General features: G+C 36.5%; 1 protein-coding gene across 1 annotated transcript in view; it reads right to left on the minus strand.

The window, feature by feature from the left end:
- The window catches only part of hgf.L (hepatocyte growth factor (hepapoietin A; scatter factor) L homeolog), a 75,249-nt gene that overhangs the window by 36,945 nt on the left and 25,568 nt on the right, over positions 1 to 12,736 (minus strand). Inside the window, exons 5-7 of the mRNA XM_018252701.2 lie at positions 11,203 to 11,345; positions 8,994 to 9,114; positions 5,226 to 5,344 (exon numbers count right to left, since the gene is read on the minus strand). Coding sequence (XP_018108190.1) covers positions 5,226 to 5,344; positions 8,994 to 9,114; positions 11,203 to 11,345 — 383 coding nt within the window. The remainder of the gene's footprint in view (positions 1 to 5,225; positions 5,345 to 8,993; positions 9,115 to 11,202; positions 11,346 to 12,736) is intronic.

A 12,736-nucleotide genomic window follows, 5' to 3' on the forward strand; every position in this document is an offset into this window, starting at 1 on the left:
TATGTGTTGTCCTGGATATTCCAGAAATGATAGGAAGATGATTGATGTAAATCTTTGTTATAATCAAGGGACATGACCAAATTATTGTCCACAAAGGTGTCAAATTCAGACATTCTGAAACTCTTTGCTATTGTTATAAAATGATTTTGTTATAAAATTAGTTGGGAAGTAAAATCTGTGAACTGGACATTCTTCCCCTTATTATTCTATATCAACCATAATTCCTGGCAGCCTGAAAGGGCATGGCATGGAGGTAAAGAGGTAGCCAATGATGGAGCGATGGCAGGTGGTTAGGATCATAGCATGGTAAAAGAGTTTTATAGTGAGTCACACTATCTAGGGTTACACAAGCTTAGTGGTGGAGATCTATAGTAGTTGATGGTTTGCTTTCTGAAGGTAATGCAATAGGTTGGTTTTGTTACAGTACTGGCAGTGGTCCTGAGAAGCGATTTTGGTTAGCCAGTGCTCATTGTGCCACCATGGGCATGGGGTCCCTCGACGGCTGATGGGTTAAAATTATTAAGGTTTGTGTAGTTCAGGAAAAACAACACACTGAAACTGTAATCCCAGGACCACTTGCCCAGAGGGTTAGGATTAATGATAGTGGGATTAAAGATGCTATGTTCACATTTAGCTAGATAAATGTTACTTTGTTTGAATGGTAGTAGCCTAGCCTTCATTATACCCATAAATGTTATTAGACCATTTTTCTATAATAAAAATTGCTGCAGCCAGGATAAGCCAAATAAAAATAACCGTACCTGTCCGATTCTTTCAAAGGGGAAGTTTTTGGGCTGCAGCAGAGATATTTTGGTTTAAAGTAAAGTAAGTGGGCACCAATATCTCTAGTCTTCCACAGTCTTGTTATAGGAGACTAAAGATGGTCACAGATTTGTAGACTTTGTTCCCAAAAACGATGGACAATCTTACATTCCAATAGACCAACCTGCTACTAACCGTTCAGATGAAATAAAGTACTAAAAATAACAAATCAGACGATGTTCTGGCCATTAATTGAAGAAAAATGTCGGGACTATCCACACATAGTCCGAAAATCATACAAATGTTTTCGTATGACTATATCTTTGCATCTATCGCCAGCTATGTTCCAAATTTTTATAAATTTACCCAATAGTCATTCATGACAAAATGTTAATGTTGCACCATCTGGAAAATAAGATCATACTATAATCCATGTTGCAGCCCAATGTTTTGTTTGGCAATCTCTACCTCATTTTAAGGCATGCCAGACTTTTAACTATGAGAAATAAATATAATAAAAGGAATTGTTTACTAGATATTTTGTTTGTTCTAAATAAAAGTATGCCATTTTAATCCTTCCAAGTCATATGGGCAACTATTGAGCATTAGATGAAGGCCTAGATTGAATTTAATTTTGTTTATTTTAGTAAATGGGAAATGCATGTCTCAATTGTACAAACAATGAAAGAATTGGAGGTTGAGTTCACAGAACTTGGTTTCTTTAAGAAAATCCAAACAAAAACTGCAGTGACTCACACTGAGTTTAAGTAATTTACAGTGTTGATATTTTCTTGCATATTTTAGAATTCCCAGGCGATATAGCTTACTATAAAGGTTACACTCAAATCTATAACAACATTTGTGACTAATGGGAAGAGAAATGAGTCATTTGATTTACTTGATCTGTAAATGGATATTGTGATTGGAATACTGTATTTCCTTACTGATACTGATGAAAATTAATCGGAATGAAAGCTCTAAACAGTGTTTAACTTTTATATTTATATGTTATCTTTGATTCATACTTTTACATCATAAGCTATCTACCATGTCTTACAGATGAAGCCACTTGGATTTGTGAGTTAAATGCGTCATGACTCAGAGTTAATTGAAGAAACTGTGTTATCTAAAGTTATCTTAACTCATTTAATGCATTTAACCTTTTCATTAGCATACCAAAGCACCATTGTTCACAATGGTGAATGCTTTAATTAGATGGGATGTTGTGTCACAGTTTTCTGTGTTAAATGAGATAAATGGGATATCTGTGTTTAGTTATTCTGTGTCAAACAGACAAACCAAAGTGGCTGCATCTGTATATCTCTTTTTCAATCCAATTTCTTAAAATGCAGGTATTTCTTTAGCCTTTTACATGTTCTGATCTTTAAACTGTGTGTGTGTTTTTTCAACATCCAGAGTATCTGTCACTTATTTATTTCACATGGCTGTGGGTGCTATAATTTATGCCAATTCTTGTTAAATACAGCCAGTTTTTGCTAAATCTAGTAAATTTTTTCCCTGTTAGCATAATAATTGAGATTTCCAAATGGAATTATACATGTTGGTAAATCTGTCTGGCAGACCTATGTGTTGGTAAATGGATACACTCATACCCCTGAATGGATTTGCTTGCTCCAACACTTGATTCCAAGAGAAGGAAACCTAGTCGGCGCAAAAACCCATCCCCCTCCCGTGTGTTGCCCCCCCTCCCTCCTCCCCCCTGGCCTACCCGTCCCGCTGGGCAAATGCCCCTAACTTGTTACTTACCCTTCTGCGCAGGTCCAGTCCAGGGAGTTCACAGGCACCATCTTCTTCCACGCGATCTTCTTCCTGCTTTGAACGGCGTTTTGGCGCATGCGCAGTAGGAGCATTTTGCCGGTACGGATCTACTGCGCATGCGCCAAAAGTCAGAAGTTTTCCGATTTCACTTTGTGACTTTTGGCGCATGCGCAGTAGATCGTACCGGCGAAATGCTCCTACTGCGCATGCGCCGTTCAAAGCAGGAAGAAGATTGCTTGGAAGAAGATGTCGTCTGTGAACTCCCTGGACTGGACCTGCGCAGAAGGGTAAGCAACAAGTTAGGGGCATTTGCCCAGCGGGACGGGTAGGCCAGGGGGGAGGAGGGAGGGTGGGCAACACACGGGAGGGGGGGAGGGTTTTTGCGCCAACTAGGTTTCCTTCCCCTTTAAGTGCCAAAAGGCCTGTATTGCAATTTTGACTCACCCTTACTGTAGCCAGTTTGGCCTAATGGTCACATTGTATACATTTTGGGTCATCCTGTCAATATATAGTGATGAGCGAATCTGTCCAGTTTTGCTTCGCCAAAAAAAAGTACATTTTTCTTATAGCGACTTTTTGGTCAATGTCAAGTGAATGGGCGTTTTTTCTTATGGGCATTTTTTCGCAGAGAATTTTTCGCAGCAAATTTTCGCAGCAGTTTTGTGAAAAAATATGCACATCAGAATTCGGAATTTTGCAGCGAATCCATGGCTGGCGAATATAATCGCTCATCACTATCAATGTATGATTTTTAGGCAGTGGTATAAACATTTGGGGGCAGAATATTTTAACCTCACCATAACCTTGTTGATTTATTTGTTTGGTTTCTTTATAATTCCAACACTTTAGAAGCAATGATCCCATACACTGTACTGATGAGAAAATACTAAATCAGTCCAATCAAGTTTGCATCTCTACCCACAACTATGTAAGTATGTATATTTTCTTTATTCACACTACACAGTTTCATGCATGAATTAAATCTGCTCTGACCAGATTGGAGAGTTGTTGCCTTAAAATGCTTTAAATGTGTTGGTAGTTCTGATGACCCAGAGCAGACAAGGTTTCAGAAAGTGATGAAAAGAAATAATGAAGTCACTCCGTTGGTGGTCTGGAAAAACAATGTTGAACTGAATTGTTGTGTAGGAAAAATGAATTAAAAAGCCTTTTAATTACTGTTCAGACATGTCTTCCAACTTAGATGTAGAAAGGCCAAGATGGCTGCAGAGCAACGAGCAGCCCATGTTGTATTACAAAACACTATGTTATAATTCAACATATACTTAATACATGTTAGAAAATGTAGGGAGCAGACTCCTTTTCCCAGAATGTGTCACTCAGCAGTAAGTTAAAAATATGCTTTCAGCAGTATTTTAAAACTAACTTCTAAGTTTCCATTTGTGGACCAGTCGATCATTGAAATACATGACCTGTTGTTATACCCCTCTGACCAAAAACTGATCTGACTTAGCTATATATGCAGCAAGATTTAACATGGAAAACATCTGATCAAATGGAAAACACTGAAAATTGGCTTTATCCTTACAACAATATTTTAATGTTGCATGGCATTTATAATTGAAATTCCTTTAAACAAATGTCAGTGTGACGTACTGCAGAAAATGAACATTTTTTTTATTAATGTTAAGGCTCAGTGTACAAGTCTAATAATTGTATGTGCTACACTTTCTTTTGAGAGATGTAGGTTTCTGCTGTAAAGGCACTTCAGGCTGTTTCGGGACCAGGTGTAATTAAAGGAATTCTGTCATTATTTTTATTATGTTGTTTTTGTGCACTGTTTACATTGCAAATAATTCACTCTACCGTATAAAATGTTATTCCTGAAACAAGTGTTTTTTTTAGTTGTAATATTGGTGTGTAGGCAGTTATCTCAAGTAATTTTGCCTGATCATGTGCTTTGAGAAAGAGCCAGCACTTCACAAAGGAACTGCTTTCAGATAAGCTATTGTTTCTCCTAATCAATGTAACTGAAGGAGTCGAAGTGTGACTTGGATTTTTACTATCGTGTGCTATTCTCATATCTACCAGGGATCGGTTATCTTATGTTTCCATTGTTCTGTCGTTAGGCTGATGGGGGAAAAGGAGGATGGTGATATCACTCCAACTTACAGTATGGCAAAAAATAGTTTTCCCACAACAGAATCCATAATTAAAGTGTATGTACACTGTCTATATTTAATGTGTTTGCAGTATATGTGTTTATCACAATATTATTTCAAATATAAAATATTAGGGTGATTCATCTGACATGACAGATATGAAATAGAACTGAATTCTGGCAACAAGAACACACTCACACACAGCTGAGCTGAGGTCAGCCCAAAAATGCTAAGGAAGCATCTCCGGGCCTACCTCAGCTTCAGCTCCTCTGTGTGTGAGTGCACACAGGCTGATCAGATTCAAATAAATGGAGCAGGGGCAATGAGCAGATCTCCTTCTCTCAGTGTGCAAAAATATATATGCTGACAACAGCCGAAGCCTTTAACCTGTGTGCCCATGGCCTTAAGCCTATAAAATGTTGAGCCTAACCAGGGAAAGGGAGTGATTTAAGGTTTTCGTGGAAGTAATGATTGGCAGCAACTGTTTCTTTTCTGATCTGTTTACAGTTTTGCATTCTGATAAGGAACAAAAAAAAGTAATGAAAGCACTTTGTATCAACTCACCACAGGGTTTAATTGCACAGAATTCCCAGGGGGTGTCGGGGTCAAGAGTGTAACACCAAGGTCTGGACTTGCCATCAGGGTTGCGACAGTAATTATCATTCAAGCCCTTGTTAGGATATCTGGAAATGCAGCAGAAACATATTCATGTGTCATCTGTGTATGACTGACAGAGATCATCTTTCAATATTTAAGGCATACAATTAGGTACAGATTTCACACACACAGCTTGGCATTCCAAGATCATTAGCAGAGCTGATATTTACAAGAGGAAAGCCTGACCTCTTTCCTTCTAATGAGATCTCCAATTTTCTGCTTGGGATTATGTTTATTCCTATTATTAATCAGTGATGTATTTTACTTATTGAATTTATATAAATAATGTTGTTTTTAAATTCATAAAAATGCAAGGGATCTAAGAAATGGGTGCATAAAATATTCACTGCACAGAACAAATTAATTTCTCATCACATAATAAAGAGAAAAAAACAAGCTAGTCATGGCAAGTGTTGCATTAACTGAAACCGATCTAAGAGATGATGGAGCATGAGATTGTTATTAAAATGTGGGAAAATTAGTAGCACCCGAGGCAAACTTTGATATATAGTATAAATCTGCTGTGCAGATTATTCAGGTAACGTAGATTTAAAATTGAAATATACTATCTGAACAACTCTTTAATGTGGAATTATTTACCATGCTAGACAGTGCTAGCTCCAGATAGCCATGATTCATTTTGCTATTTAGCTCAGCATTAATGCATATTTTTATTATTAATTATGAGAGACATGATACTTGGCCTCACTGCATAATAAATTAAGGTCCCCTAAACTTTGGGAATAAGAACATTTATATAAATTGTTATATTGTTAATTGTTAATGAGAAAACATAAAGTCGCAGTGCATTGCACAAGTATATAAAGCGTATTTATGAAAGCTAGAGCAATATGCAAAGTTCTAAAAAGAATGAAAATCATCATGCATTTTACCCACACATTTCTCTAAAATCGAATATCATTGTGAATGGCTACTAATTGGCACGTGCTGCACTTTGCACAAAGTTTACTGTTGCACATGCAATTTGCTAAGGGAATCTTGAAAGTACCACCTCAACAGGGCAAGGCTTCCTTGTGTCTGTGTGGCCTACACTTACACTTGCATGCAAAACTAGACTGGTACACTTAATGCAAGCTGTATAGGAGCAAAGTACCTTTGTGAATAGCATCCAAATATGCATCATTTTGTTTGTTTTTTTTGCTCTGTGTTAGCCAGTTTTTATGTCTCTTCCCTAACCAAAAAAATGCAGTGGTGATCAGTATGATGAATAGAAAGATCATAATTTAAGTCTTCACTGTTAGGAAAGATTTTTGTGTACAAGCTGTTATATGGCCTATGGCGTTGCTGTAATCAGATTTTATTTTCTTCAGACTATACTTGACCTGTTTAAGTCTATTGCTAATTGGTTGCTTTGGGTAAAGTCGCTTGCACATATTTGTACCTATCCTAGTAAATTAGGATCATACTATATCTGTTCAGGGGAAAACATGATGGCATAGTGCTATAGCAAGATTTTTATGATCCAAAATTCCTTCAGCATTAAAGCTACAAAATACAGACTTTACAGGGATTTTTGGTGCCATATTTACTGAAAATGTAGTAAATAATGATCTTCTGCTCTCAATGTATTCCATAGATGGCAGGATCCCAGTGAACTATTAGTTATGCTCAAACTGTGATTCCAGGTTATTTTGGAAACTTGTGTTTAGAAAACAGATTTCCCTGAAGCACTTGCCTTCTCAGTGAAAAGGAATATTTACTCTGCAGTTCCCATTGGTATTTCCATATGTGGGCTACAGAAGTAAATCTCAAGCAATGGCCTGGCTGCCCTCATCCCCTGTACAGGTATTGGACCTGTTGTTAAAAGGAGTCTGCCTTCCTGTAATTTGGATCTTTCTGGTAATGGGTTTCTGGATAATGGATACCATACCTATACCTATTTATTGTATGTGTTATGAAAATTCTGTGCTGGCAGCCACAGGCCTATTACCTATCTGCAAACAACATCCAGAGCTATAGGGATCCTCAACAGTTAACCAGAGGAACAAATCTAATATTACAGTCAAGCACATGTTATACTTTTACAATGAGCAATATGGTAAAAGAATTCAGATGACACGATTGCCCCGCAGTTGCTCTGTGTGGGGCTTATGGATGACAAAGATTTTTCAAACAATCATGAGATCCAATCAAATAAGTGGTTACTGGTAACCATAACAAAAGGTCAAAATCGGAGAAAATCTATAAAGAATAGATTTATTTTTAAAAACAGTGTTCCAAATCATCACAATTGTTTGGTGACTTGATATGTGAACTATGAATAAATGTATCTTATTTTCCTGACTAACACAAGCACCCTGCCATGGTGGTTACATTTGTATTATGCAGGGGAACGACCATTTGATTTATGAAATTCATGGACAACAGTATTTTTAGCACATATTGGAACTGAGTCAATTTGCAGTTTTTCAAATTATGATTCAGAGCAATCCAGTAAATTAGCAAAAAAAGGGATAACTCTGTTTGTTCAGATCAATTTGTGCATCTCATGAAACCAAAGGTGCAAACATACAAAACGTAACTGTACCTCAGAGAAATACTTGGTTTAAACTGTACTTAAGAAAAGTCATTCATCACACAAAATATAAACATTGTACATTTAAAATGAAATAAATACTCTTTATTTTAGTCAATGAAATGGTTGGCATTGATGCTTTAAATAAACAAGATGGGGAACTTTTCTTTGCAATCAAATGCAAATAAATCTTTGTTATGAGCGCATGCAGTAAAATAATCATGAGCCTTTTTATTCTTTTATAGAAAAGCAGTACAGTGCAAATGGAGACATAACAGACACAGGATTTATTTCCAGCCCTTAGAATTACTGTGTAATTTCTAAAATGATTAAAATAAAAACTATTAATGAAATAAATATCCATGCAAGACATGACAGACTCACTCTTATGAGCCCACAGCTGCAAGGCTTCATGGTGCAAGGCTAATATTTTGCAGTATGTAATTTCTTTTTAGAGAGAAATTAAGCCTGTTATTATGAGATACAGCCGGTTGCTTAGACATATTATTTTACCAGTGTTATGCTGTTACTGATTTCCTGAAAAAATATTCTTAGCTTCTGCTAGAAACGATGCAGCTGGGGATGACTTAAAGGTGTAACTGGCACATCTAGAATTTATAGTGGTAAAACCCATGAAAAGCTATAATCAATAATACTGAATCATAATTTGGATTATTAAAGGTATAATGTCATGTCATAATTTACTCTTCTAAAATCCTGTTTATTATGAGCCATGAATAATGCCATGAAGGTTATCATTGCCTAAGTCACTGAGCTTGGCAAACAGACGTTTTTTGAGGATTTGTAGTACCCTGTTACTGTAGGACATACATACAATGTTGTGTTTTGAGAGCACTGCGAAAGCATTGTCATGTACTGATGGTTTCCCTATAATAGATGGGGGGAATGTACAGTACAGGTACAATTTCATTGTACATTTTGATCCATGGGATAAAATACTTAACAGGAGCGTACAAAGGCTCCACGGCTCTTCCCTACGTATTGGAGAATCCTGGCTTTGTATGTCATGTTATGCACCCCCTTATCACTTTGTTGATATTTCTTCTGCAAAATTTGATCTACAAACAAGTTTTACCTGCTTTGTCAAAAACAAAAATGGCTTGTTGGCACGTCATTACCTTTCTGGACGAAACTTGTGCTTATGGGGCCTTTGTAAGTCCCAGCGCTGACATTCTTTTCCTGATTCTGTGTAATCCATTGGACCTCTATAGTGCTCTCCATTACATGTTACACAGTATACTGTAAAAATAAATACATGGTTTTTGCATATGAAGAATGAAGATCCTGGGGGTTGTAGTTTAGAAACACCTAAACAGCCACCAGATTGAGATGCCTTTTTGGGCTTTTTCTTAGGTAATGCTGTACACATAACACTATCTCTCATATTAAAACATACTATCTCTCATATTATATACTGTACTTTAGTAGTACTGTAGAGAAAGGGCTTCCAACCTAGTTCACAAGCTTTACAGATCTTCAGAAGGTTGGGAGCCAGTGGTTCTCATAAACACATTTAACTACTTTACTGGAACTTTTCAGCAGACCCTCATCAACAGGTTCTCTCCATACAGTAGGTCCAGTATTTCCAGATGATACACAGGATATGGCTTCTGAGACATTACAGATATAAGTAAGGTCTTGATTTCATCCAGCACTAGTAACACTCAAGTCTCAAGCCTCAAAAAACAAGGTTCTCACAATGGTGACCATTCTTGAGTTCTGTCTGTTCATAAATCCCTCATCTGGTAGGTGATTCCTTTTGATTCCTTAGGTACTATCCATCCCCCCAGGGTGTAAATTCTTCCCCTCTTTCAAATATAAAGACCCAAGCCATAGTTGAAGTTAACATTTACTGGGGATTTTACAAACAGGGGAGAATGGCAAAAGCCCTACTCCCTACAATTTTTCAGATTTAATATGTCTGCAAACATCCAATCAGCGTGAGAAGCTAAAAACAAAACAAGGTAGCAATATGACATCCAAGGAGTTAACTCTGCTCTTTAAGATCTCATCTGGTCCTTCCATTAGGCCTCATGCAGACTTGTGTTTTATATGTGATGGCAGTGGTTCTGTCTGCTCACATATCAAATGCAAGTATTTGCAAAGACAATGAGGACTTGCAGCAGTAGATCTGCCTTGAAATTGTGTACAGCATTATCACTCTGTGAGTGGGGTGCATTGTTACAGTAGGCCCTACCACAGTGCCTATTGTTTGTACGTATATGCACAATGAAAACCATGTGTGGTAAAAAGAGACTTTCATGATGTTACTATGGACTACACTCTGTTTTGTATTTGTATTTACAAGCAGCAGTCATGTGCAGTGACATTCCTAATAACCACAAAATACAAAGCGATCTAAGATGCAAGTGTGTGCATTTTAGATCAGTTTTTGTGATTCACAGAGGATAAGTACACTTCTGTCTTTATATTTAGCATAGATCTGGCATCGTTTTAATTAGCTTCACCTTACATAGCCTGTTTGTATAAGTATAGTGCAAGTTTACCCACAGAATAGACAGAATTCATATATTCAAGAAAGTATGCTTCAAATTTTCCTTAAAGCTTTCCATTTGGAACCATTTTAGCTAAGTGTGGGTTGTTTATACTGTAAAATGTATAATTAACCTGTCAAGAAGAATTAGCACTTGCAAAGGAATAGTAGAACAAAAATGACCCAGCTTATTAGCATGCTAATAAACACTTTTAAAATGACTTTGCATTACCTCAAGGTAAATGTAACAATGAAAGGAAACCATGTGTTTTGTATTATTAAGAAAACATGCATGCCATTGTCATTAAAGGAAAAGTGTCTTTTGATATAATCTTAATTGCCAAGTGCCAGACCAGTAGTGTGACCCTGGCATCCAGAATGCAGCCCTTTGGCAGTTTTGGGTCCATAAAGGAATTGTTTCCCCTTTTTGACAAAATTTGGATAGCTTTAGGGAGGTGGGGGTCACCTTTCTCTGCATCAAGTAGAACTTAGTGAAATAGTGTTTTTGCCTCCAGATTAAATATGCAATTGTTATTAAATGTGAACAGTTTGTTATAATAATGTTGCAGTGCTGCATATCAGTAAATAAATGCTAACTATAAGAATGAATGAAGGATAAATTATGTTAGAGGAATGTTCTACTTCTATATCAATTCAAACAATTTATTAGAAAGTTTCTATTCTATCCATTCAGTGCTTCCACTGGTTATTTAAATATAGTAAACTTTAAGGGGTAGTGCCCTGGTGCTCTTCTTTTTTCACTTTTAAAATCCCCTTTGAGTGATACATTTTACTGGTAGCCACATGCATTATGTAAAGCTTTTTCTCATTACCTTCTGAACAAAATGGGATGTCGCAGACATCATGTCGAACCTCTGGACTTTTTGTGAAACACCAAGGTCCTCCTTCTTCTCCTTTAGGGTTTCGGCAATAGTTCTCCTTGAGATCTTTTCCACGGTAGGTCGAAGGCAAAAAGCTATTTTATAGATTACAATGTAATTTAATTAGAAATTATGCACAATCATCTTAAATGCATGTTTATTCATGTATTTATTAATAAATACAGTACCCCCCACATCATACTTGTTTGGCCCCAGAAAAATCCTTAACTACAACAATACTTAAATAATAATCGTTAACATAATTAGTTAAGATCGAAAAATAGATGCAATATAGGCCTTAAAGTATAATATCTGAAAGTGGCAGTCCTCTAAACAAGATACCCTGACTAAGCAACATATACCATAGGATATTTAAAGGTGGTAAGTAAAAAAAGGTTAAATAACACTGCAGCTGGCCTTTTGTTTTACTATTTGGATCTTTTAAATGTATTGCCTTTCTGTTATATCTCAGAAAAGCCAATACATTCTGCATATCTCTGTGACTTGCTTTCAATATGTATAACAACTGAAAGGTTAAAATGGAATGACTATTATTATAATGTTTTCCCTCTGTGTCTATTTGGGCACTTTGCTGATTGCTATAGGTGACGAGTGTAGCAAGCAGCCTATATCTTATCTGCTATATAAATGTGGTCTCTACTTCCCTTTTGGCACTCAAATGGCAGCCACTATAACTACATATCATCTTAAATAAAGCTGATAGTAATATAGCTGATATAGAACCCTTTATTTTATTTGTTACTGTCCATTTAAATACCAAACTGGTACAACACTTATCTATCCAGACTTAATACAGCATAGCATTACTGATGCCAGTTCATTAATTTGGGAAATAATCACGAGTACAAGAACATGTACATGAACATGCAAATTTAAACAGTGTCAAAAACTTTTAGAACTGTAAAATAGAACATTTAAACAATGTGTGTTATCAGGCAATACTAAACAGTCTTGAATCCAACAATAGCATACCCCTATATTCTCCCAACATTGGAAAACTGACAAAAAGTTGTGGTGCGTGTTTCGCAGTAAAGGAGTTGAGCAAGCCATTTTGTGGCCACACCCCTTAAGTACCAAGTTCATTTTACAAAATTTGTCAGGTTATGGAAAGTCTGAACACATTTCTGGGGGTTTAGAGTCATGCTTTTTGTGTTATTACAGTTTTGCTAATGAAGGTGAGTTGCCCAAGTCTCAGTTCTCCCAAGAGACCTGCTTATCTTAAATAGTTACAATTGTATCTTTGCTTATCTTAAATAGTTACAAATGTATTTAAGTGCAGGTGCTTAGTATTCTGGGCTCTCTGCCGAAAAAAAGACTCTTATTTAATTTATATGTTTTAGAAACAACTTTTCTGGCTGTTCAGTGTAGGATTAAACAGAAGCTCAGGACATTTCAGTAAGAAACCAGGACTGCAGACTGAGCTGTCATATTTGCCATTGTTCCACGAAAAACGGGACAGTTGGAA

Source organism: Xenopus laevis, chromosome 3L (assembly GCF_017654675.1).
Source record: "Xenopus laevis strain J_2021 chromosome 3L, Xenopus_laevis_v10.1, whole genome shotgun sequence".
In the NCBI taxonomy this organism is placed as follows: domain Eukaryota; kingdom Metazoa; phylum Chordata; class Amphibia; order Anura; family Pipidae; genus Xenopus; species Xenopus laevis.